Source organism: Amborella trichopoda, chromosome 12, assembly GCF_054954075.1.
Source record: "Amborella trichopoda isolate Santa Cruz 75 chromosome 12, AtrichopodaSantaCruz75HAP2 v2.0, whole genome shotgun sequence".
Taxonomy (NCBI): Eukaryota; Viridiplantae; Streptophyta; class Magnoliopsida; order Amborellales; family Amborellaceae; genus Amborella; species Amborella trichopoda.
In genome coordinates this window covers 49,388,639-49,411,164 of record NC_142347.1, presented here as the reverse complement: position 1 = coordinate 49,411,164, position 22,526 = coordinate 49,388,639, and the positions used below count along the sequence as shown (strand labels likewise).

At 35.0% G+C, this 22,526-nt stretch overlaps 2 protein-coding genes across 3 annotated transcripts; both read left to right on the top strand.

The window, feature by feature from the left end:
* Positions 1-11,476: 11,476 nt before the first annotated feature.
* Positions 11,477-16,499, top strand: LOC18435698 (DNA binding / DNA-directed RNA polymerase). 2 transcript variants are annotated; one of them, XM_020668037.2, is made up of 3 exons: positions 11,479-11,709; positions 12,000-12,131; positions 15,315-16,499. In XM_020668037.2, exon 3 carries the CDS (start codon positions 15,480-15,482, stop codon positions 16,200-16,202), a length of 723 nt encoding a protein of 240 aa, XP_020523696.1. In that variant the 5' UTR covers positions 11,479-11,709; positions 12,000-12,131; positions 15,315-15,479; the 3' UTR covers positions 16,203-16,499. The 2 variants fall into 2 exon arrangements, with proteins under 2 accessions (XP_006845803.2, XP_020523696.1); XM_006845740.4 differs by lacking the exon at positions 12,000-12,131 and having other exon boundaries at positions 11,477-11,709.
* A 95-nt stretch (positions 16,500-16,594) lies between these two features.
* DMP2 (transmembrane protein, putative (DUF679 domain membrane protein 2)) lies at positions 16,595-21,715 on the top strand. Its single transcript, XM_020668038.2, has one exon. It carries the CDS (start codon positions 20,954-20,956, stop codon positions 21,548-21,550), a length of 597 nt encoding a protein of 198 aa, XP_020523697.1. The 5' UTR covers positions 16,595-20,953; the 3' UTR covers positions 21,551-21,715.
* The last annotated feature ends 811 nt before the right edge of the window (positions 21,716-22,526 follow it).

Sequence of the window (22,526 nt, the reverse complement as noted above, 5' to 3'; positions counted from 1 at the left end):
TCTTAGAAAATTAAAAATAATAATTCTATAAAAAAAACATTTGGACTGTTAATTTTAATTATTTTAGATGGATCACTTATCCACGAAAGAGGTGGACGCTTACGTTAGTTTAGCATATTTTTTAAGATGAATGCTTTATGCCTCAGGGACCGTGCCCGTAAATGTAGAAATGTTGTTCTTGCCGCATATGTAGAAATGTTGTTCTTGCCGCATGAAACAATTTTTTTTATTATTAGGACTTGAAAATCCTTCTCATATTTGAAATTCTTTTTTTTCATCTCAAGGTCGAGATGATGAATTTGTAAGTGTGCTAAATTAAGTATATAATTCCAAAGATGAATTTGTAAGTGTGCTAAATTAAGTATGTAATTACTTTGGAATTGATAGTTGCAGTTTACTTTGAGCCATGATTAAGTATGTAATTACTTTGGCATTGATGGTTTCAGTCAACTTTAAACTGTGATCATTTTTAAGATGGATGTTTTATGCTTTGGGACCGCAAATGTAGAAATGCGAAAACAATTTTCCTTTCGATTAGAATTTAAAATTCCTTTTCTCATCTCAAGGTGAAGTAATTTTCCTTACTATTAGGATTCAAAATTCCTTTTCTCATCTCAAGGTGAGGTGATCAATTCCTAGGTGTGCTAAATTAGGTGTGTAATTGCTTTGTAATCGATATTTTCGGTCAACTTTGAACCATGATCGATTTGTAGGTTGCTAAATTAAGTATGTAATTACTTTGGAATGGATAGTTTCGGTCAACTTTGAACCATAATTGTGCTAGTGATCAAAGTAGTTTGTTCTAGACTGTTTAGATCCTTTACAATGAGCAGATCGGAATGCATAGATCTAGATTGCTTTCATTTCCTCTTTACAGTGAACATTTAGACAGATTGTTAGGAATATTAGTTCTGGATCACCACTTGACATATATATATATTGATCTCAATAAAAAAAAATAGCAATTATACCTTTTAATTACTTGAAAAAAAACAGTACCTCAAGATTTCATAGAAACTGTTTAAAGGTGAGATCCGAGTGTTAAAAAAAATCAAATTTCAATTTTGTTTTTTTTGAAAATATTAACATGGTTATTAAAATTTCATATTGCAAAAAATCTTCCCAATAGGTCTCTGACCTAGGGAGTAGAAGCAAACTATGCTCCCGAGGTTGCATAGTATAGGATTACGATAACTTTCGAAAAAATCGGTTGATTTAATCAACCACCTCAATAATGTTTTAGGTGGTTGGATCGCCGATTTTTCTATGAAATAATCATCACTAGACTTTTGTGACATGGCCATTGGGTTGAAGCAGTTGATTGTTAATTCCTATGTTGAATGATAGAGAAATAAATTAAATTAAAGGCTCTTTTCAATATAAATATATTTTTTTAAATGGTCTGGGTGTTGATATTTTGAAGGTGGAAGCCAATAACTATAGAATGGACGTTAAGCAATGTGCCATCTGGCCTTCATGCAGTGGGTTTCTGGGCTGGAGTAAGCAATTAACCTACCTAAACCCATAAATAAATTATGAATTAAGGTGAAAAACAAATACATACAAACAAGTAATTTAAAAGACGTGAGTCACGAAATTGCCGGGTCTGATCTAGAAATCAGTAACCTTATACAATATATAAAAATTCATTTGGGTCTAGAAGAGACATGGCCATTCACTACAATAAAAATGTTGTTTTGTTACATTTACGGTAAAAATGTAGTTTTGCTACAATAAAAATGTCAATTTATCGATCTATACCGGTTTTTTGCCGGTTCACTGTTTTTGCTTATTTTTTTTGTTGGTTCACTATTTTGTCTGCATAGTAAAATGACGATCCGGACCGATGATTCATCGATCTAGACCGATTTTCACAATACCCGATCCTTGTCAAGGATCCATTTTTTAAATCACTTATACATATGCAAACAAATGCTATTGCTCGTCACGTCGTAATAAAGTCCAATATATAGTTAATCATAAGTTGAGGGGTCCGGAATATTAATCGACGAAAATGGTTGTTTATTTCTCCAAATATCATATGAATTTTTAAGCCTGTTGTAGAAGTCATATTGAAATGTAACAAAGAAAAATGTACATTGAGGTGTCAACCTTATCTTTTAGCCTTTAATTTTTCGGCACTCTACAAGGCGTCAATTACATTGGACGCACCAGAAAAGGGTTGTTTTATTGGGACATTATTGTCCTGTTGATTAGGACACAATGCCCATCTTTGGAATACTTTCTATGTATTTGTACACATTTTATGTTAAAACTTTCCATCTTGATTAGGTAGATTATATAATTGAAGTGATCCGACGATAATATCACAAATTGATGTAAGCTATTTTCATCTAATTATAATTTATTTATGGTATTAATATTGGCTTATTCCCAATTATCCTGCAAACATGACATTTGTATAATGCCTATTATTTAATATTGGTATGTCCAGTTATTGAGAAGGAATAGAATTTTAAATGAATATGCTACTAGGCGTAGCACCAATAATAGCGATAGGATGAAAGAAAGTAGATTTAAGTGGGTTGACCATATATAATGTCGACCCAATACAACACTTGTTAGGAAGTACAAGTTAATTCAAGAAAACTGCAAAACAAAAGAAGGGATAATTACAAAAAACACTAAAAAATGAAATATCTATGCAACTTACCCCCACCCCAAACTTTCTCACACATTTTTTCCCCCAAACTACTTTTTCTCGCAAAATCCTCCCAACCCAAAAGTAACATGAAATAAGACTAAAGTACCATTTTCCTTTTCACACGGCCTTCTCTCTCTTGTTTCTCGCAGTAAAGACGAGCTCGCAGTCCCATTGTGCGCTCTGACAGTCCCACAGCTCTTCAGCATTCTGATAACTCGCTCTGGCAATGCAACTATACGCTCCAGTAGTTCGCTCTGGCAATGAAGCCTTTGGAGCCACAACACTCGGGCAATGGAGGACTACGTTCCGACAGTCCGAATGCGCTCTCCGGCAATCACAATGTGCACTTCCGGCAGGGCTTTGTCTGAGCCACAACGCTCCGGCATACTGAAAACTGCTCTCCAGCAGTTTGAATGCGTGCTCCGGCAGTTTCAATGTGCGCTCCAGTAGTCATTTGTCTGACCCACAGTGCTCTGGCATTCTGGGAATGCGCTCCGTCGGTGAAAAGAAGCGCTCCGACAGTTCGCTCCAGTAATGAAGTCTTTACAGCCACAACGCTCCGACAATGTAGCACTGCGCTCCGACAGTGATTCTTGACATTCCACTTTAGCAGTACTATGCTGCGCTCCAGCATTACTCTACTGGGGATCCGCGAATTGATTCGGTTTGTAAGGAAATGGCATTTCCGTCCAAAAAATAAGAATATTTTTACCTTGGGGGGTTTTTGCGAGGAAAGATTGTTTGGGAGAAAAAAGTGTGAGAAAAGATTGTGGTGGAGATAAGTTGATAGTTCTAGGGTGTTTTTTGTAATTTTCTCAAAAAAAAAAAAAAAAAAAAGAAAAAAAGAAAGAAAGAAGGATGTATGCTCAAAAGTGAGTTGTGGTTTTTGATCATTTCAACAAATCATTTATTCCACTGGCATGATATTTATGAAGAGTTGCATACAAATACCATGCATCATTATATATTTGCATCAAACTTATCAGTAGCTAATCAATGTTAATCTATATTGATGGACGATGGTGATCATGGTCTATGCATGTGAGGTTTTCACGCACAAGAGGGCAGCGATTATCTTTGAAGACAAGCATCTGTCAATTCTTATAGCTGGCACTAGCGGTCCCTTAGTATGTCCACACCGTATTTATTTGAGGGAAATTTACATACGGCCAAAACGGAGCAATGGCCTACTTCTTAGGGACCCCAGTTAGAGAGAGAGACGCAACAATGGCCATGGCTTCTTCTTCAGTTTTCTTTGTTGCTTTGCCTTAACTAGGTACACTAGCGTCTTGCCAAGTTCTTTAATTGGGGTTTTTCCCTCTCATAGTTAAGCCTCCCAAAAGTAAGGTTTTTCTCTCATCATGTTAGAGCTTCTACTTCTTCAATCACCTTGCCGGACGCATACATTCTTGGAGCTGCACTTTCTCTCTCTAAATTGTTCATGGCCGCAGCCCAGGGTTTGGCCTCCAAGATTAGGGCACTTTGCTTGAACCCCACTCCGTACGATGCGGCTTTTCTTCAAATTCTTCAAAATAATCTAATTTGCACAGTTATGCCTCTGTTCTTCATTGCTATTAAGGACAGACCAGTTGGTTATTTCAACACGCCATTAACTGTGCCGAACTAATAGAGTCTCATGTATTGCTTGAAATTGAGAAATTGTTCATATTTTTATTCTATTTGCAGTTTTGATATCTTTTTTAGTTGGTGGTGGATTTGTTTGTGCAAAAGCATTATCTGTCGATGCTATGAAGGACAGACCAGCAAGTTCCGGAACACGCCATTAATTGTGTTGAACTTGTTCAGGAATATTATTCCTCCATCTTTGATGCTTTGGCTGTGAGCCCGCTTGTTGTTTTCGTTTTGGGGACTATGGGTTCAATCTTTAAATCAGGAAATTATTTATGGTGGCCAAGTATATTGAGAAGATAAATAAATCAGGAAATTTTGGGATATCATATAGTTATCCGGTATTCAAAACAGTACAGAACAACACAAAGACACATATGTCCGGTATTCAGTTTATCAGACAGGGGATAATTTGAAAAAAAAAAAAAAAAATCAGAGGTGCCACACGTAAATTGGGACAATCATGTTCCCATTTTACAATTGATCCCCCTAATATTGCCCGCACCTAAATTTCTCTTTATTTGATTGAAAAATTACGCATGGACATTGAAAATGACACTTGCAAATCCTTGAGACCCCATATCTCTCATTTATTGAACTCACATGTTGGTGAAAAGAGGCAGCTCAAATTCCAGTTATATAATAGGGTTATGAAAAAAAGTTTTGAATATTTAACTGGAACAATGAAAAAAAAAAACAAAGATGCTAAATATCCTCATCTTTTAATTCGAAGGGGCTGAGGGCATTCTATGGACTGACGGGTTATTTGAGATTATAAATTTAAAAGGGGTGTATGTATACATATTTTTCCTTTATTGTTTATTTTAGAAAAGTCTTTTGATGTAACCTTATGATTCCACAATCGACTGATTGATGAAAACCTTATTTTTCTTCACTAAAGTTTGCATCCCAGCTCCAATTGTGGAGGATAATAAAAATAAGCATTAATCTATTTTGGACATCCCTTGCCAATTAATTCATCCATATAATCACATTTACACATTTGAATCCCCAAAAAGTAAAATAGATTATAACTATAGCAATAATCAAATGAGTTATATTAGAGTACTCAAATTATGAAGTAATATATTATTGTACTCAATAATTTTGAATATTTAATATCATTGTTATGTATATAGAGCGTTTTTTTTAATAAAAGTATTTTTTGTCATTAAAAATGATGTGACATCACTTACATGGAATATATTAGTGGCATTTAATGTTTTATATGTGGGATGTCACAACCCATGTAAATGACATCACATCCCATTAATGAGCAAAAATATATTTTCTAAAACAAACTCTATCTAAAAAACAAAGGTATACTTATATCCAAATTTTATTAAACACAATGATAAATTACTCTAAACACCTTAAAATAACCCCAAATCAATTTAATAAGTCATTGATGAAAAATTGGACATTTAAAATAAACAAGTCACATCACCGACATCGGTCCCCTTTGACAACCAAGCACATATGGAAACAAGAGAGAGAAATGGCCTTTGACAGCAAAGCATATATGGAAACAAGAGAGAGAGATATAATAATGAGAAGGCGAGGACAGGTAGAAAAGTGTCTTATGTTGATTTATTTATTTGCCAATTTTTTTTTCCTAATTGTTTTTATTATGGGTTAGAAAGCCAAAACAATTAGAGTTATTTTAATAATTTTACCTGAAAGAGGTTTTAACTGAACGATAATCACGATAAATTATCAAATATTGAATAGCGGTTGTAAAAAAAATTGAACTATTTTTTTGAGGCTCAATTAGAGGAATTTTTTTTGAGCACTGCTTTAATTTTTCTATTAGCAGAATTGATGTTGAGGATGACTAAATACGATCTTAGTATTTTTTATATTAAAAATTCTAAATGTATAACATGTGTAGGAAAATGCTCCACACCTTTTCATCCATAACATATGCACATGGAAATGATCTATGAGCCCACAAATAATATATGATCCACTTACTCCTACCGTAGGACTCATACTCGTACTGGATCAGGCTTGAGTTAATGTCTGGCCTATAGGGAATGTGATTGGATATTATGAATTATTGTTTTAAAATCCAGTGATTTTTAATCAGGATAGTAATCACTTAAATACTAGACCGGTTATGTGATGGTATAGGTCTCAAAGTAATTCCTCAAAACATGTCCTTATATATTCTTTTTATTTTTTTAAGTTTATATAAATTTTTTTGAAATCCTGTCTACATCCTCTTTCTATAAAGATCTATTTTAATTTTAATTCAATTTTATTTAATTTTAATTGTTTTTGTAAAATTATAATATAGAAAAGGGCTAATGGTTTAAGGCTTTAACCCAATAGCTCAATTGAAAGGCATTTTTCCCACCAGCTCAATTGAAAGGCATTTTTCTCACCAAGTTTGGATAATACTCATCGTAACCGATAAAAAAGGAAGTTTTTGAAGGCATATGCAAATTAGCAGCTAATTCTTGGGGTTCATTTAAATCGTGCTAAAACATTTATTTTTCTAGTTGGAAATAAATTATTGTATATGAGGCTGTTGATGACTCCATGAGAGTGATGGTGTGCTCTATTTGCTCTGCATCTAATGGCAAAAACAAATTTCTCCTAACTGTGTGCTCTATTTGTCAGCATCTAATGGCAAAAACTAAAAATATCTTTTAAATTTGATATGGGGGTTTCCTTACTTGGGGTCAATGTAACCGGCACTATAACCATAGCATAACGATTCTTCGTGATAAATGCATAACAAAATTCCATTCTCTGGAAAAAAACAAAGGATATAGATTTTCTATTTTTGTTGGGTATAGAAGTTCCATTTGCTATGTCCCCCCCTCCCCATTTGTTCTTGTATTTTATGAAGTTTTTTTCTCTTAATTTTGCTGCTTCTTTTTTTTATTTTTTTGTTGGGTACATAAGCTCTATTTTAATTTGTAAAAAAAATTGGGTATGGGTTTTTTCTGTTATATTTTTCCTGGTTTTTCCTTTTAGATTTTGGCCTTTTTTCTTTTTTTGTTTTTTTTGTCCCCCCATGGAAGCAGTATTTTTGTAGAATACTTTTAACCTCCTAGTTTTACTGCAATAATAATTCCAAAAGGGAAAAAATCAAGAGCTATTTGTTTTTTTCAGTAATCCATTGACCCACTTTGTATTTTGTTTATTTATTGGATTGGTCAATGGATAATGATAAAGTGGAGGTGCTCCTGCAAGCTTTGGAGAACTCCATTTTTCATGTTCAATGGAGGCTCAGAGCTATTTCAAAGAGGGGCCGAATTTGGGTGTGAATCTCTTCATACACTGTTTTTATACTATATTGGTCTCTTTTAGCTGCAGTTGATCAATTTATCAATTATTTCAATTTTATGAAATTCCTGTTTGCTTAATTAGTGAAGATTTGTGTTGGTGAAATTGGGTTTTCTTATGTTGCTATTATGTGGATCTATTATATGATTTTCCTTAGTCCTTTCCTTAGATTGAAAAGTAAAAGAAGAAAAGGAAAGATGGATTATGCCTACTTTTTCCATATGGTATGATTTTCTCTTTTTAATAATATATTTTCTATAAATTTTTTTGAATTACACCATTTTTGTATGTATGGATTACAGTTTGATTATTCATCGAGTTTGTGTTGCGTCAAAGATGTGATTTATAATGGAAATGCTATTGCAAAATTGAAATCGATGAAAATGAAAAAAATTCTGAAGAGAAATATAGCTAGGGTAGGACACCTAACATTTCTGAAAATTGGTGAATTTGAAGAATTGAAGTGAAATAGTTAACCTCATATGTATGGGATTAAAGATGATTTGACATGTTTGTGCTTTTTGGATAATGACACAAACGAGGGAATGTATTTTGAATTCTCAACGCCCTGGTGTCGAGTATATAAAATCTTGGACTCTTATATGATCCAATGGAACTTGGATGCTTGATGTCTGTCTCTAATAATCCTAAAATTTAAAAAAATAAAAAATAAAAAATAAAAAAATAAAGAAAAGAAAATAAACTTTTAATAAGTGATGACTTATATGAGCATGATGGCCCATCACTATCTTCAAAAGCTGTAAGCTTTTTCCTTTCTCTTACCTCCTCCTCCTTAGTTGACGTGGGCCTCAATCGTCTCTCGCGTAATATTAAGGTAACACCTCAGGTATGAGGTGAGGTGGAGCCTAATAAAATAATATAAAAATATGTTTTAAGAATTTAAATTCGGAGAGGTGAGGATTTTCACCTTAGAAAGTTTTGAGATCTCTTTCTTTAGTCGAAATACAGTGAGCTCTTTTTCTCTTTAGCCGAATTTTTATCGGAAGCTCCCTCTCAAATATTTTAGGTAAGTGACTTCATTATCTTGAAAAGTAATCCATTTTTTTAAAAATAAAATAAAATAATTATTTCTTCTTATTATCATGAATTTTAGGTGCGATAAAATTTATGCTCAAGTGGCCTCATTATTTTGAAAAATACTCTTTTTAATAAAATTATAATATTAGAAATTTTAAATGCTGTAAATTCTTAGAAATAAATTTATTTATTTATTTATTTTTCTTATCTATTGTTAGAAAATTTTAGAAATAAAATTATTAGAAATAAATGTGATATTTCTGCTGTTAGTAAAATTGTGAGATTTCTTTCTACTGTTTTTAAATAGTTAGACATTGTAAATTTCATGTGCAATGACTGCCTTATTATTTGAAAATTGATATTTTTGCGATTGATTATAGCATTGTTGTGAAATGTTTAATTGCGAATTGACATCTCATAAATTGTGAAAATTCCGTATTCTTGAAATTCTATAAGAGTTTTTCTATACATATTAAATTGGCAATTCTGCTAGAATGTATTTACGAACTGCTACTTTTTTAAATTTGAGCAAAAAATATTTGATTGGTTATTTTTGAAATGTTATTGAAAGTGACAGTTACTAGAGGTTTCAGTGAAATTCATATTAATGATTTCAGTGATATGTTGAGTACATGATATTGCTGCTTTCGAATGTTTAAAGAGATTTAGAAATACTTTAAGTATGCAAGTGGACTCATCCAGTTCACCAGTGAAGTATAAGTGGACCTATCCGAGACGTCGGTAGGGATTAAGTGGACTCATCCGGTATGCCGGTAAGGTATAAGTGGACATGCAGGGATTAAGTGGACCTATCTAAGACACCGATAGGGATTAAGTGGACCATCAGGATGCTGATGGTGTATATAGGTGACCTACTTGGGACGCCAGTAGGGTAATTTTGTGGAATCTTTTGAATTATGCACTGTCGTTAAAATGTTATATGCATTTCAATCATTTGGATTATGTTTAATTGTGCATTTCTACAAGTGAAATTGTTATCTATAAATGCTTGTGCTCGCATTGTTTTTAATTGACCTCCATTTGAAAGTTTGTTTATATCTTTCATCGATGATTATTTTTAGGATTATGATGATCACTTACTGCGTAGCCAAACTCATCAAACTATGATAAACATTTTTCAGGATGATTGCGGTTTCATTTTGAATGCTCGTCAAGATCAACCTTGAAAGATATTGTAGTTGTGCTTAAACTTTCTTTTGTTACCTTGTAATAGTTCGCCACTGTAAATTTGTCATATCAAGAAATATACATATGTTTTGACTGTTATATCTCAAGAATATTAATATTGTAAATTCTTGGGGTGTGACGCTGTCACACCTTTTTCTTAAGAAGTTAGTGTTTAATACATCTTCTTACTGCTTTGATAAATTGAGTCAAGAGTAATTAGAAACTTGTATCTCACCAACTACAAGGAATTAGCACCTCCAAGACTTTTTCAAAGGGCAGTTTGTATAGTAAATACATATTTTCTTTAAACTCCTCTTACAAGGGAATCTGCTCCCAGCTCTCTATCTTTAATGCTAAGTAAACTTCTATATATAAAAAAGAGAATCTGCTCCCAACTTTGACTCTCACTAAGACTTTTGGCGCACCTTTGAAGGTGCAATTTGTTTCAATTTTGAGATCCCTTAAGATGAATGTAGAGGCAGCTATTATGCAATTATTCTTTGTCCGACATTTGGTGGTTTATATTTGTTCTAGGTAAACTCTACCTCGTAGATGCAGGCTATCTCAATATTCGTATATTCATGATATCGTACCGCACAACTCGTTACTATCTTCAGGATTATCGAGGTGGTAATTATTCGAGGACAAGTGATGAACTATATCGACACTCATCACTGTCGAATGTTGTTGAGTGCACATTTGGTCTATGAAAACCACGGTTTCCAATTTTACAAACGCAATTTCACTATCTATTTCAAACTCAAGTCGATATCGTCATTGCAATTCGTATATTACACAACTATATCAGGGTGACAAGAGCTGTTGTCACTGATGAGGAGTCGATGTTTGACAATGCTGCATTAGAACATGCTGATCAAATGGTACAAGAGACCATAACTTATCATTAGAGTGGGGATGGCATTGCTAGGGGATGACATTGCTACAGAGTTACGTGACGAAAATGTGAATCCAATGTGGGAATGATATCCCAATAGGGTTTAGGATGTAGTAGTTGTGATAGTATTACATTTCTTCATTTTCCTTTATGAATGGGTTACCAAATATAAGAAACTACGTACACATGAATCCCAGACATGTGAACCAAGCATTGGGGAAAATAGGTTTGAAAAACTCTTGCACAGTAAACTGTTTACATATGAAAGTTGTTTTACATATGTAAACTGTTACACATGAACCAAACGAGCCCATAAGAGGTCATTTGGATCCCTGGAAAAATATTTTTGGGTAATATATGTCTATGGAGATCACACATTTCCGACTTTTGGATCTAGATTTCGGGGCCAAATAATACTTTTGCCGAAATAGGGGTCGGAAGGGGAAGGGGATGGGTTGGGTTGGGTTTGGGTCAACCCCGACCTGACCCGACCGGACTAGGTCTAAGTTTGATTCAGTCCCAACGTTTGGGTCTATGTTAATTGGACCTGACCCAATGGGTCGGTCAAGTTCGAGTCAGGTTTGGCTCTATGTATAAAACACATGTAATAATTATTTGTATATGTTATATCTCAAATAATATATGCCACATACTAATATATTCGGTCGGGTTAGCCTTGATTCGACCCCCTAGGCTGGCGGGTCGACCCGACCTGTCACGCACTCATTTGTCATAAATTATTTTCCCCATTTAAAGTAAACAAAATAAAGAAGTATGTATCCTGCTCCCCCAAATCTCCATCTCTCTCTATCTCTCATCATGCACGGACGCTCTTCCTTTTCCTTCTATTCATAATCTCTCTCCCCCACCTAAAAACTATTTTTCTATACCTCTTTCTATCTCTCTCAAAACAAAAGCTAGGGTTTTCAATCTTTGCAGTTAAACACCATTACGGTTTTGGAAGACCACAACAGAAGTTTAACAGAGAGCCAACAAGGTATGAATTATAAAACATATATTTCTGTTTTAAAGCCTTATGGTTTGAAAAAAAAACTAGGTTTCAGATTGAGTTCCTTTTTGAGGCTCCATTTTTAATGAGATTTTCATTCACATAACCATCAATTTCTAAGTTCATTTAACAATATTCGCTCAAAGAAACCTGTAACCATGCTCTCCCGATGTCTTTCACTACCCTGTCTTGCCATTTTGAAGCCCTAGAGCCTGCGAAGGTGGTGACTTTGGGTAATAGAGAAAACCAGTTCTCTCTCATGAATTTTTTATGTTCAGAAAAGTGGGTCTTTAACTACTAGAGAAAGGGAAGCAACACAGTGAGGTCATGTCTTCACTGCAAATTCTCAGATTTTACAGAGGGCTTTAGCCACGGCTGCATTTTTTTCATTCAGTCTGGCTCAAATCCAGGTTCCCAGTTAACCCTTTTTACTGTTGAAATTTTTTAGTATTGTGAAATTGGACTACTAATCGCCCAGTAAAACAGAAGGGGCTTCTTTTTGTACAACAATTTAGAGAAATTTTGTGCTGGTTCTGTTTGGAATTTGCTTATTTTGTTTGATTCATGGAGGTTAGTGCTCTGTTTCACCCGAATTTAGGACTTCGGGTGTTCTGGATAAGTGCTGAGCCTAGAGTTCCCATTAGATAACGTCTACTCTATATTTTCTTGCATTGAGAAAATTCAGTCCTTAGCATGGAAGGAATTGCAATAAGAACAAAACAACCAAAAGAAATGAACCACAGAAAGAAAAAATGACAAATGTTGTGATAAAGTGTGAAAATTTACCCTATTAAATAATTTTGAGGATAATTAGAAATACAACCAATGCAAGGAATTTGACTGAGAAACGCCTATTAAGAAATGTATTTCACAGGAAATAAATTTTTTTCAGACTATTTTTCCAGGGATCAAATGACCCCTAAAAAGTGGTTTTTTGATGAGAGGGAATATGGTGATTTGGCAGCCATCTGTTTTTATGTGTGTTAGATCCACGGTCTGTATGTGTAATGCTTTGCTTACAGGAAATACCTAAGGATATGCCAAGTTCTTTAATTATTCCCTGAAAACTGTATTGCATAGTATTGTTCCCAAAAAAAGCCACGGCAATGGTCTTAGAGTCCTTCATGGTTTTCTTCCCCACAATCTTTACGCCTCTTCATTTGGAGAGGTCTATTTCTTCTGTAGTTCTTTATTCCGTTATTTTGTGATTATCTACGAAAATAAATGGTTAGCCTTAGAGACCTCCAAAATACCGTTGCAAGCAAGGTTAAAGGCTGGGCACCTTATGTCGAGCTGCCTGGTCTTCCGTTAATTCTCGCACTAACATTTGATATTATTCTAGCACTTCTATATTTAGAAATTTTACATTGCATTTATATAGATACATGTATCGTTATAACTCGTAGCTTATCAATACAACTAGCAAAAAATTACATTAGGTCTTTGATTTATACCAATGTTTAAAAAGTCAGACGAATGGGTCAGACTGGGTTACCTACCGAGTCCGAGTTTGCCGGTCCGACTCAGGCGAGTTGGCCAAAGCTTCCTTTAAGGAAAAAACAGAGTCCATTTGCCCTCCCTTTCCTTTTTTCCCAATTTTACCTCTTACTCTCTCTGTGGTTGATTTTGCTCTCCAGCGGTGATCCTTTCTTCCTCCTTTACACCTCTCTCTTCCTCTCTTATTGATCTGCCCTTTCTTTGGAGAATCTCTTTCTTCCCCCTTTTACACCTCCCTCACAGATCAATTTGCAGGTTTGAGTGCTCTCTCTTTCTCTCATATATATTGAAAAAGATATGTTATTATAGGTTAACACCGTGCAAGTTTCCCTATCGCTCATTTTTGGTGTCAGGTGTATTATTTTAGGGCCAAATTTTTGCACACATCTTCTTGACCCTAGTGAATGGCCCTATGAAAAAAATTTGAAAAAGAAGACATCCTGAAAAATAGTTTTTGAAGATAGGTTATATGATGCTTTATCAGATGTCTTCTTTGATGCATGATAGATCTACGGTTAGATGTGCTCAAAATGGCCCTAAGAATACACCAAGCACTTTTTTTTTGGTTGGTTGTTTTTTTTTGTGTGTGTGGGGTGGGGGGGGGGGGGGGGGGGGGGTGGGGGGATATGCTTGTACCGTGTTAGCCTATAGGCGAAGGCAAGATACACACACATGGGAGACATTGATTTTTCATTCAAACAGACCCCAAGTCTTCTTGTTATTTGACTTTAATGTTCTTGTTGTCTTTATTTTATTTTTTTATCTCTTAATGATAAGTAGCTTTTCTGCAAAGTTCATTTATTCTCTCTTTTCTTTTTTTGCTCTTTGATAATTCTTTTGTATTAGGTTTTATGGTATTTGTGCCCATTAATTGTATGTTTGATTGCTCCTATTAAACTGTTTCACTGTTTCTCTGCCATTGTCTTGTTCATCTACTATTTGATATAAGCATTGGTTTATATTTGGGAGCTTGATGGTTTATATTTTGCGAGCATGATTGATTCTGTTGGATTACCCATGTAAATGACTAATACCCATTTGATATTTTGTTAGAACATTTTTCCAGTTGTTCGCTACTTTTAAATTGGATTTTCACTGAATTATTGTATATGCACTTAAAACCTTGTTATTTGCTGAAGTACAATCCTATATGTTTTATGGATATGGAATATCTGCATTCCTTGTGAAATTGTATCATGAACACTTGATATATTTTCAAATTTATTGGATACTTTGACCTGTGGAATTTGGCATATTTAGTGCTTCTTGTTAAAATGCTAAAACTTATAATACGTACCTAGTGAATGAACCCAGAAATTTAATATGGCATGACTACATGTTTGTTTTGCCTGAAAATATCTCCCGGGAAATATTTTCACTGAAAGAACGCTCTCATATGGTTAGGTATTGGAATATTTTCACACCAATTGGTCACAGTGCATCTTTTCGCACCAGTTGGCATCTAATCAATGTGAAAATATTCCCAAACCTAACCACATGAGCCAATTTTTTCACATGAAAATATTGTCGTAAAGAATCATAGTTAATTGCAAACAATGGCAGTTTCAGATTGGGGCCATCCTTAATTGATGACTCTTCTGGATTATTGTTGGTGACTGTTTTGGTTGCTATGGGTTGTTTTGGTTTTTCGATATTTGTTACTGACTAGTGAGATACATCAATTACATATTGCTTTTTTCAGAGCATTTAATATTTTCTTGTCTTGGAAATTTTTGGAAATTTCTTTTCTTTTTTTATTTTTATTATGTGCAGTAAATATAAAGTCTTAGATTTGTCCATTCTTAAACATCTTAAAGGCCTGAGTCCTCCGGCTCTTATCCCTTAATTGATTAGTAGTTCAAGAAAGTTAATTCTATTTCTCAGAAAATTTAGGGCTTTTGCGGGTGATTAATGTGCCTCTTAGTGAATATCTTTGTATTGTTTGAACCTTAAAACTTGATCTGATACAAAAGACTATTGGGTTATTTGCCCCCATCTTATTTGAGGAAGTTTCCTTTTCTTTTTTTACTGCTCTGTCGTGACATAAGTCTAGAGTTTTCATATCCATTTCCTTTGCATTGGTCTCTATTTTGCAGGTAGGTGGGAGCTTGATTCGAACTCTAGCCTTAAACTTTGAAACAAAGATCTCCATACTCTAGCCCTCAACGCACAGCAGGATATAAACTGCGGGTTTAGTCTCTATCCAGGAAAACACAGAGAGGGGGAGAGGAAGGGAGGGAGAGTGAGAGAGCCTTTAGTGAATGCAACAGCCGCAAAAACATAAAGAAAAAATGGCACCGAGCCCTTCTGGTTTACCTGGTCTACCAAGACCAGGACCCCGTTCCAACATGCTTGCCCATGATGATAAGAAGGTCTATGAAATGATTGAGAAAAGTGGGAACAAAGGCATTTGGTCAGCGGAAATGAAAAAGTATATACCTGAAAACATACTCAACAAATCTCTCAAACTCCTCCTATCCAAGAACCTCATAAAGCTTGTCGCCAATGTGCACAACCCTAGAAGAAAGGTGTACATGTTAGCAAATCTCCAACCATCAGAGGAAATTAGCGGTGGAACTTGGTACTCAGGAAAGGAATTTGATACCGAGCTTATCGATGTTCTGAAACAGCACACTTTAAGGTTCATCACCAAGATGAAGGTGGTTATTCTCGACAAGATTGCTGATTCCATTAAAACATCAGAAATTCTGAAGGTTGAAGTTAGAATCCAAGAAGTTAAGCAGGTGGTTGATTCGTTGATTTTGGATAGAGAGATTGAGGCAGTGTTGAGCAATGGGAGTGCAGAGTTTCTGTCTATTCCAAAGGGGAAGGTTTGTTATAGGTGTCGTAAAATGGGACATCTGGAACCTGCGTCTTTTGTTTCAGTGCCTTGTGGGGTTTGTCCTGTAATAAACGAATGCACACCTGATGGCGTGATTTCACCCAAGACTTGTGAATACTATCAAAGGTGGCTGGATTTCTAGGGAGAAGTTGGTTCCATCTTAGTAGAATGAAGTAAGTGAGTATTAATGCTTGAAAGATAACTTCTTTATGGGTGGTAAAGTCTCATTTTATTATTGTTTTTCCATTATTTGGATTGTTGATTCTTCTTGAGCAAAGTTTTGATTTATATATTTTGAAAAATTATCCTCTGCTTTTTGGCCTTCAGATACCTATTTATTTGATTCTCTTTTAGTTTCTGAGCCGGAGGAATGTAAAGCTTTGATAATGCAATGGTTATGTATGCACTTTTGATTAATGAATTGTTTAATTGTGTATAATTGGAACATCTGCTTCTTGAAGTATATTTATGTCATTGCGTGAGTACTCGTTGCTTTGCATGTTATGGTGTTGGTATTAGCCTTTAACATGCATGTAAAACAACATGCATGTTCATGATCTCGTATCTGTTGAACTTAAGGTCAGAACTGCACTAAATATATTTTACTTGGGTCCGGTGTTGGTATTAGCCTTTAACATGCATGAAAAAGAACATGCATGTTCATGATCTCTTATCTGTTGAACTTAAGGTCTGAACTGTGCTAAATATATTTTAATTGGGTCCTACAATTAGCATCTTTAGGTTTCGTCTCATATTGAAGAAAAAAATAACATGTTAAGAAGTGATTGTTTCAATGCCCTTTTTTTTCCCGGACTTGCAACTGCATTTTCAGATTTTGATTCTAGTTAATGAAATTATCCATTCGTCAAAAGGTTTTCACATATCGCTTCTAGAAATTTGGCTATTCGCTGGCAATACGGGTAACATTTTAATCATGCACAAGAATGGTCTAAAAATTCACGAGTGCTTTAAAGTTTCATAATGGTTGTATCTGGGATGTACTAATTTATGGGTAGCTGGAGTCACTTTTTGTATACTAGTTCATGCCTTGTATTTCCAATGATGACATCAAAGAAGACGCTAGGTATTATGAAATGCATTAGCTGGTGCATTTTTGGTCAGCAGCCAGTTAGAAAATGCATAACCATGGATGTCAGGTGCATCGACATATGTTTCATGCACCATTGAGGTTTGTGTTATTTTATGCTCATGCTTGATGTCTTTTTTTGGAGTTAACGACTTAAAGGACTCCCAAGTTAAAATCATAAAAGAGCTTCCACGTTCAGGAGTAATGAATGTCCAAGAACAGCAGCCTATGTTCCTTATGGTCAAGTTTTAGTTTGGTACAACACAACAATCTCCCACTAACTGCATTGATCATCTATAGATGCTAAAATGAGTCCCATTATTGTCCATTCGTACAATGCGCATAATTTGGTAAGCGCTCATTTGGCACCACTAGGATATACGGGGAGGCCAAATACCCATCTATGATTTGTCCCTTCTTTCCATGGCCAAGATCACAAAATCACATGTCCAATCTATCCAACTCTACTAACTGATTAAAGAAAATTAAAAAATTCTATTTATCTGTACTAAATCTCCCCTCATCTATGGCAGCCTCTTGGACTGACCGTCACATGACATTCATAGCATTGAGAGATTTTGTTTGTACTGTGCTCTTTTTTTCTTGCTATTGAAACTTAAACTTAGCCTCCCAATTTTGACTCCGTAACTATCTCTCTGTAGGATGCATTTCCAATATTCAACTAATGCTGTCCATCGTGAAGTCTCATGATTCAGCCTATTTTGATTTATATAAAGAAAGAAGCGAGTAACCACAAATGGACATGTAAAGAGTAATTCTCCGCTCTTCTTTCTCAACTAACCAAAAAGAAAAGACAAAACTGCTGCAAATATAATATACTAATAAGATATTATGCAAAACAAATCATGTGATTTAATGAAATAACTGCTCTTTTAGAAATAAAGAAAGAGAAGATCACTGAAAGTAAGAACCCTTTTAAAGCAAGATGTGCTGCTGCTGATATGTATGGCTTTCTGTTTCGCAATATTTATCTCCTAGTCTAGCATAATGTGGTGACTGATAAACTGATTATACAAATAGGAATAACCATGGTGGAAACTACTTGGGTAAGTTGTAAACCAATTTTCAGTCAAGTCCTCTCAAATGTTTACTAGGAGAGACACCTAAAGAGCTGTATGGCTTCTCTCAGATTTTCTTGTGTACCTTAGAATTTTCATTCTCTATTTTTCTTATTCACTCTTTGAGACGTGGGAAAGATACTCACCAAGAATTTATCATCTGATGGTATTTTAACAACTATAAACAGAGATGGTTGTCATGCTAAATGGGTATCTGGCAATGTGCATTTCTGAATTTTGGGTTTTAATTTGTCATTCCCCTGTCATGTTTATGATTTGTGGTTAAGTTGCATACTTAATTTCCACCCACTGACCCACCTAAACAATCATATTTCTTTAAGTGAAACCTCATCCTTTTGAAAATTAATGTTTATCATTAATTGAACACTGCATAGTAAAAGTGCGCTTCATGTGGAATGATGTTGTATGTTCATTCAGGAGCATACTGTAGCACATGGCCTAGTTAGTCTTGGTCCAATTTGGTTGCTGACTTGGGGAATTGTATATTGTGCTTGCTGGTGAGCATGCTATACATTCCCTTGAGTTTTTTTTCAGTATTACTCAATTCATGAAAAACCAAAAAAATAAAAATAAAAAAATACCGAAGTCTTAAGTTTGAATTGCTTTCGGGTCTGTTCTATTTCCTGCCAAAATTACAATTTGGGCCTATTTGGAAATTTCCCACTCTCAAATTGTCCCTTGCCCCGTTTGATTTCCACAATTTGCGCCCCTCTGGCTGCAAAACTCCATCTTCAACAAAACAAGTCGGAGTTGTTTTGCTACAGTTTTCCTGTCACATTTGTTGGGGTGGGCTTTCAAGGTAAGAAAGAGGTGTCAACTACCCTGCTGCATCTCTATCTACAAGATGCGGAACTCCTGGTGCATCTCTTTCTCTCTCTGTCAGTGTAAAAGCTGGGATACAAGTGTTGGGCTATGTTAAATTAAAATGTGATTTCCTTTTCTTTATTATTTCTAACTTGTTTGTTCTGATTGTTCTTTACAATAAAGCTCTCGTTACTTCTTTTGCTTTCTTACATGTAATTATTCAATGTTTTACATGCATTGGGGTGTCAACCTTCATACTTGACAAGTATTTAGAATTGACTTTATATATAGAAACTAACTGGTCTTGAGATATAAAAGATGCATATTTGTTTGTCTCCATTTATCTGGCATTTGGTTCGAAATGTGATGCCAAAGTTTGTAGCATGTCATGAAAACAATGTTGAATTTCTTCCCTTTCATCAAGGCAAGATATTTATTTCAACATGATTGAAGGTGATTTTCATACTTTTTGAGGCAAATCGTCCGTGGTATAAGTAAGAAACTTAAAACTTGAGATCCTTTACTTTATACTTGATTATCAGATATTATCCATGAATTGCAATTCACATGGTTCCTGTTTTTTACGGTTTGATACTTGAGACTTGGCAAGATGAGCTAGACTAACTTGTGTGCTGGTTAGAAATATATTCAGGGGGGCAAGAGTTGATGAAATAGCTGGAAGTGAGTGACATGGGTGAATAGATGAAATTACAGCAAGAAATTAATTAGGATACCAGTGGCCCTAAGCAGAATTTTGATCAGAGCTCATCATGCATGAGCTCTGATCAAAATTATGTGCTCAAGTATTCATAGATCTATTTGGCCTGCCGAATTTATGAGCTTTATATTCCATATAATAAGGCAAAAATAAATTTTCAGATTTTTAGGGTGTTGTAAAGGTTTGTGGCTTCAAATGGCATTTTCTGGTGGTGTTGAGGTTTAGTCTTAGTTTTTGATGTGAAGGCCTAGGGGTGACAACGTGTTGGGTTCTATTGGACCCGGACCTGGACCTAGACCTGAATAGTAGTTAGGTCCAGATTTTGGACCTGGATCTGACCTTTTGGGTCCAAAATTTGGACCCATACCCCGGACTTGAGGTCGGGCCTACCCGTCGGGTCTCGGGTGTAGTTGGGTCCATTGCCACTTATGATTGAGGGTTTTTTTTTTTGCTATTTTTTTTTTACCATCATATACCCATATTATTGGCAACGTTTATAGTATTGCACAACATCTATGAATACCCACATGTACTTGCATTCTTTACCGTTTTATGTAATAATTGGAAATTCTTAAGAAACAAACATATTGGCAACATTATGAATACCCTCATATACCCGTATTATTCAGGTTGGGTTTGGCTAGACTTGGACCCGAATACTAAGTTTTGAACCTGGATCCGATCTTTTGGGTCTAAAATTTGGACCCATACTTGAATTTGAGGTCGGGTCTACCCATTGGGTCCCAGTTCTGGTCGGGTCCATTGCCATCCCTAAGTGAAGCTTTCCTTAGCTACCACTCCTCTTTTAGTTTTCAGTGAGCCACTTGAATGAAATATAAATCTTAGAAACAAGAAATTATGAAATTCCAATCATAAAAAAATCAAACTATTCTTGAATTAGTTTTTTTTTTCTTTTAAGGAACTTGTCCTAATCCATTTGAAAATGACTCTTTATATTTAATGAACTTTAAAAGCTCAAGTCAACTTACAAATGCTTGCCCCTTAAGGCCAAGACTGCTTCAAAGAGTGCACCATACACAGTGCAGACACTAACGTACAAGCAAATCCAAACTCACCCACACGTTTAAATTCGCCTTATAAATCTTCACCAACCAAAGAACCAATTAACAACATATCAGAGAGAGAGAGAACCAACATCTTTGCAAGAAGTCACCAAAGCCCAAATGGCTGACAAAACAGCCTCATCATCTAGCACCAAGAAGGGTTCAGGCTCGGCGCCTGGGGTCATGGATCGGACCATAGCAGGTGCGGTCAACATAACTAGGCTCCTACCCACCGGCACGGTCTTAGCCTTTCAACTTCTCTCTCCTCTTTTCACCAACAATGGTTATTGCCACCCCATCAACAAGTACTTTACTGGTGTCCTCCTCCTCTTTTGCAACTTCTCATGTGGCTTTGTTTGCTTCACTGATAGCTACACTGGCAAAGATGGCAACACTTACTATGGTGTTGCCACGCGAACCGGGCTTTGGACCTCAAGTTCGGATCCGGACTCGAGCTCATTAGACTTCTCAACTTATAAGGTTGTGCTTGGTGATTGGGTCCATGCGGGGTTTTCAATCCTTGTGTTTGCTGTCGTGGCCTTGCTAGATCCCAACACTGTGAATTGCTATTATCCTTCGATGGGGACGGACCAAAAGGCGCTCCTGATGGGCTTGCCCCCTGCTGTCGGGTTTCTATCATCAATTGTTTTTGCTTTGTTTCCGAACCGTCGCCATGGCGTTGGCTATCCGGCGCAAAGCTCCACCACCTCTCAGTGATCTCTCTCTCTTATCCTATGTTTTTATTCCGAAACAGAGAGAATATTCTTGAATATTGCTCTCTCTATTATACGATGTTACTATGAGAACGAGAGAGAATAGTATTATATATTGCTAATTAATTATTTTGTGTGAAAATGATCAAACCAACAAGAGTTATTGTTAGTTTTCTTTTATAACAAAAATACCTTAAATTAATGAAGGTTAATTTATTCTATGCAATGTTAAAAAAATCGACTCGACGATTTACTCAGTTGAGTTCGAGTAACTCGTCCGAGTCCATCTCGTTTTTTTTTTAAGAAATGAAGAAAATAGCTTGAGTCCATCTCATTTTTTTTTTTTAAAGAAATGAAGAAAATAATGGTTATATATATAACCGACTTGACGATTTACTCAGTCGAGTCCTAGTAACTCGCCCGAGTCTATCTTTTTTTTTAATAAAGAAATGAAGAAAATAGCTCGAGTCTATCTTTTTTTTAAAAATAAAAATAAAGAAAATAATAGATATATATATATATATATATATATATATATATATATATATATATATATAGGCAACGTCTCAAAATACAAAGGTTCAAGTTAGAAGGGGTTGTAATGGATGTATTTATCAAAACAATGATTACTTTTTATTAAAAAATTATTTAATAGGTAACTTTACCATTAAGCAAAGATAAATTTAAAATTTTCACAAAAATACAACAGTATTTTGGAAGTTAGTGTCCTGGAACTTTATTTGAAGAGTGTTCTTGTTTTTTAGTTAAAATTTCAATTTTACCCTTTATGGAGATGACAAAAGTATCATTTGTCTTGTAGTACTATTTACAAAATTGCTTTACAAAAGTAATTTTTTTAAAAAAGTAGACTACAAAATTAATAAATCCACCAATCACAACTCTCTCTATCTTGAACCTTTGTAATTTGAAAGGTTGGGAAGTTTAGATTATCCCATATATATATATATATATATATATAT

What these genes read in the sequence shown, in the direction of transcription:
- LOC18435698 (XM_006845740.4), top strand. Translation starts at nt 15,480, where the DNA reads ATGCAACAGCCGCAAAAACATAAAGAAAAAATGGCACCGAGCCCTTCT.
- DMP2 (XM_020668038.2), top strand. Translation starts at nt 20,954, where the DNA reads ATGGCTGACAAAACAGCCTCATCATCTAGCACCAAGAAGGGTTCAGGC.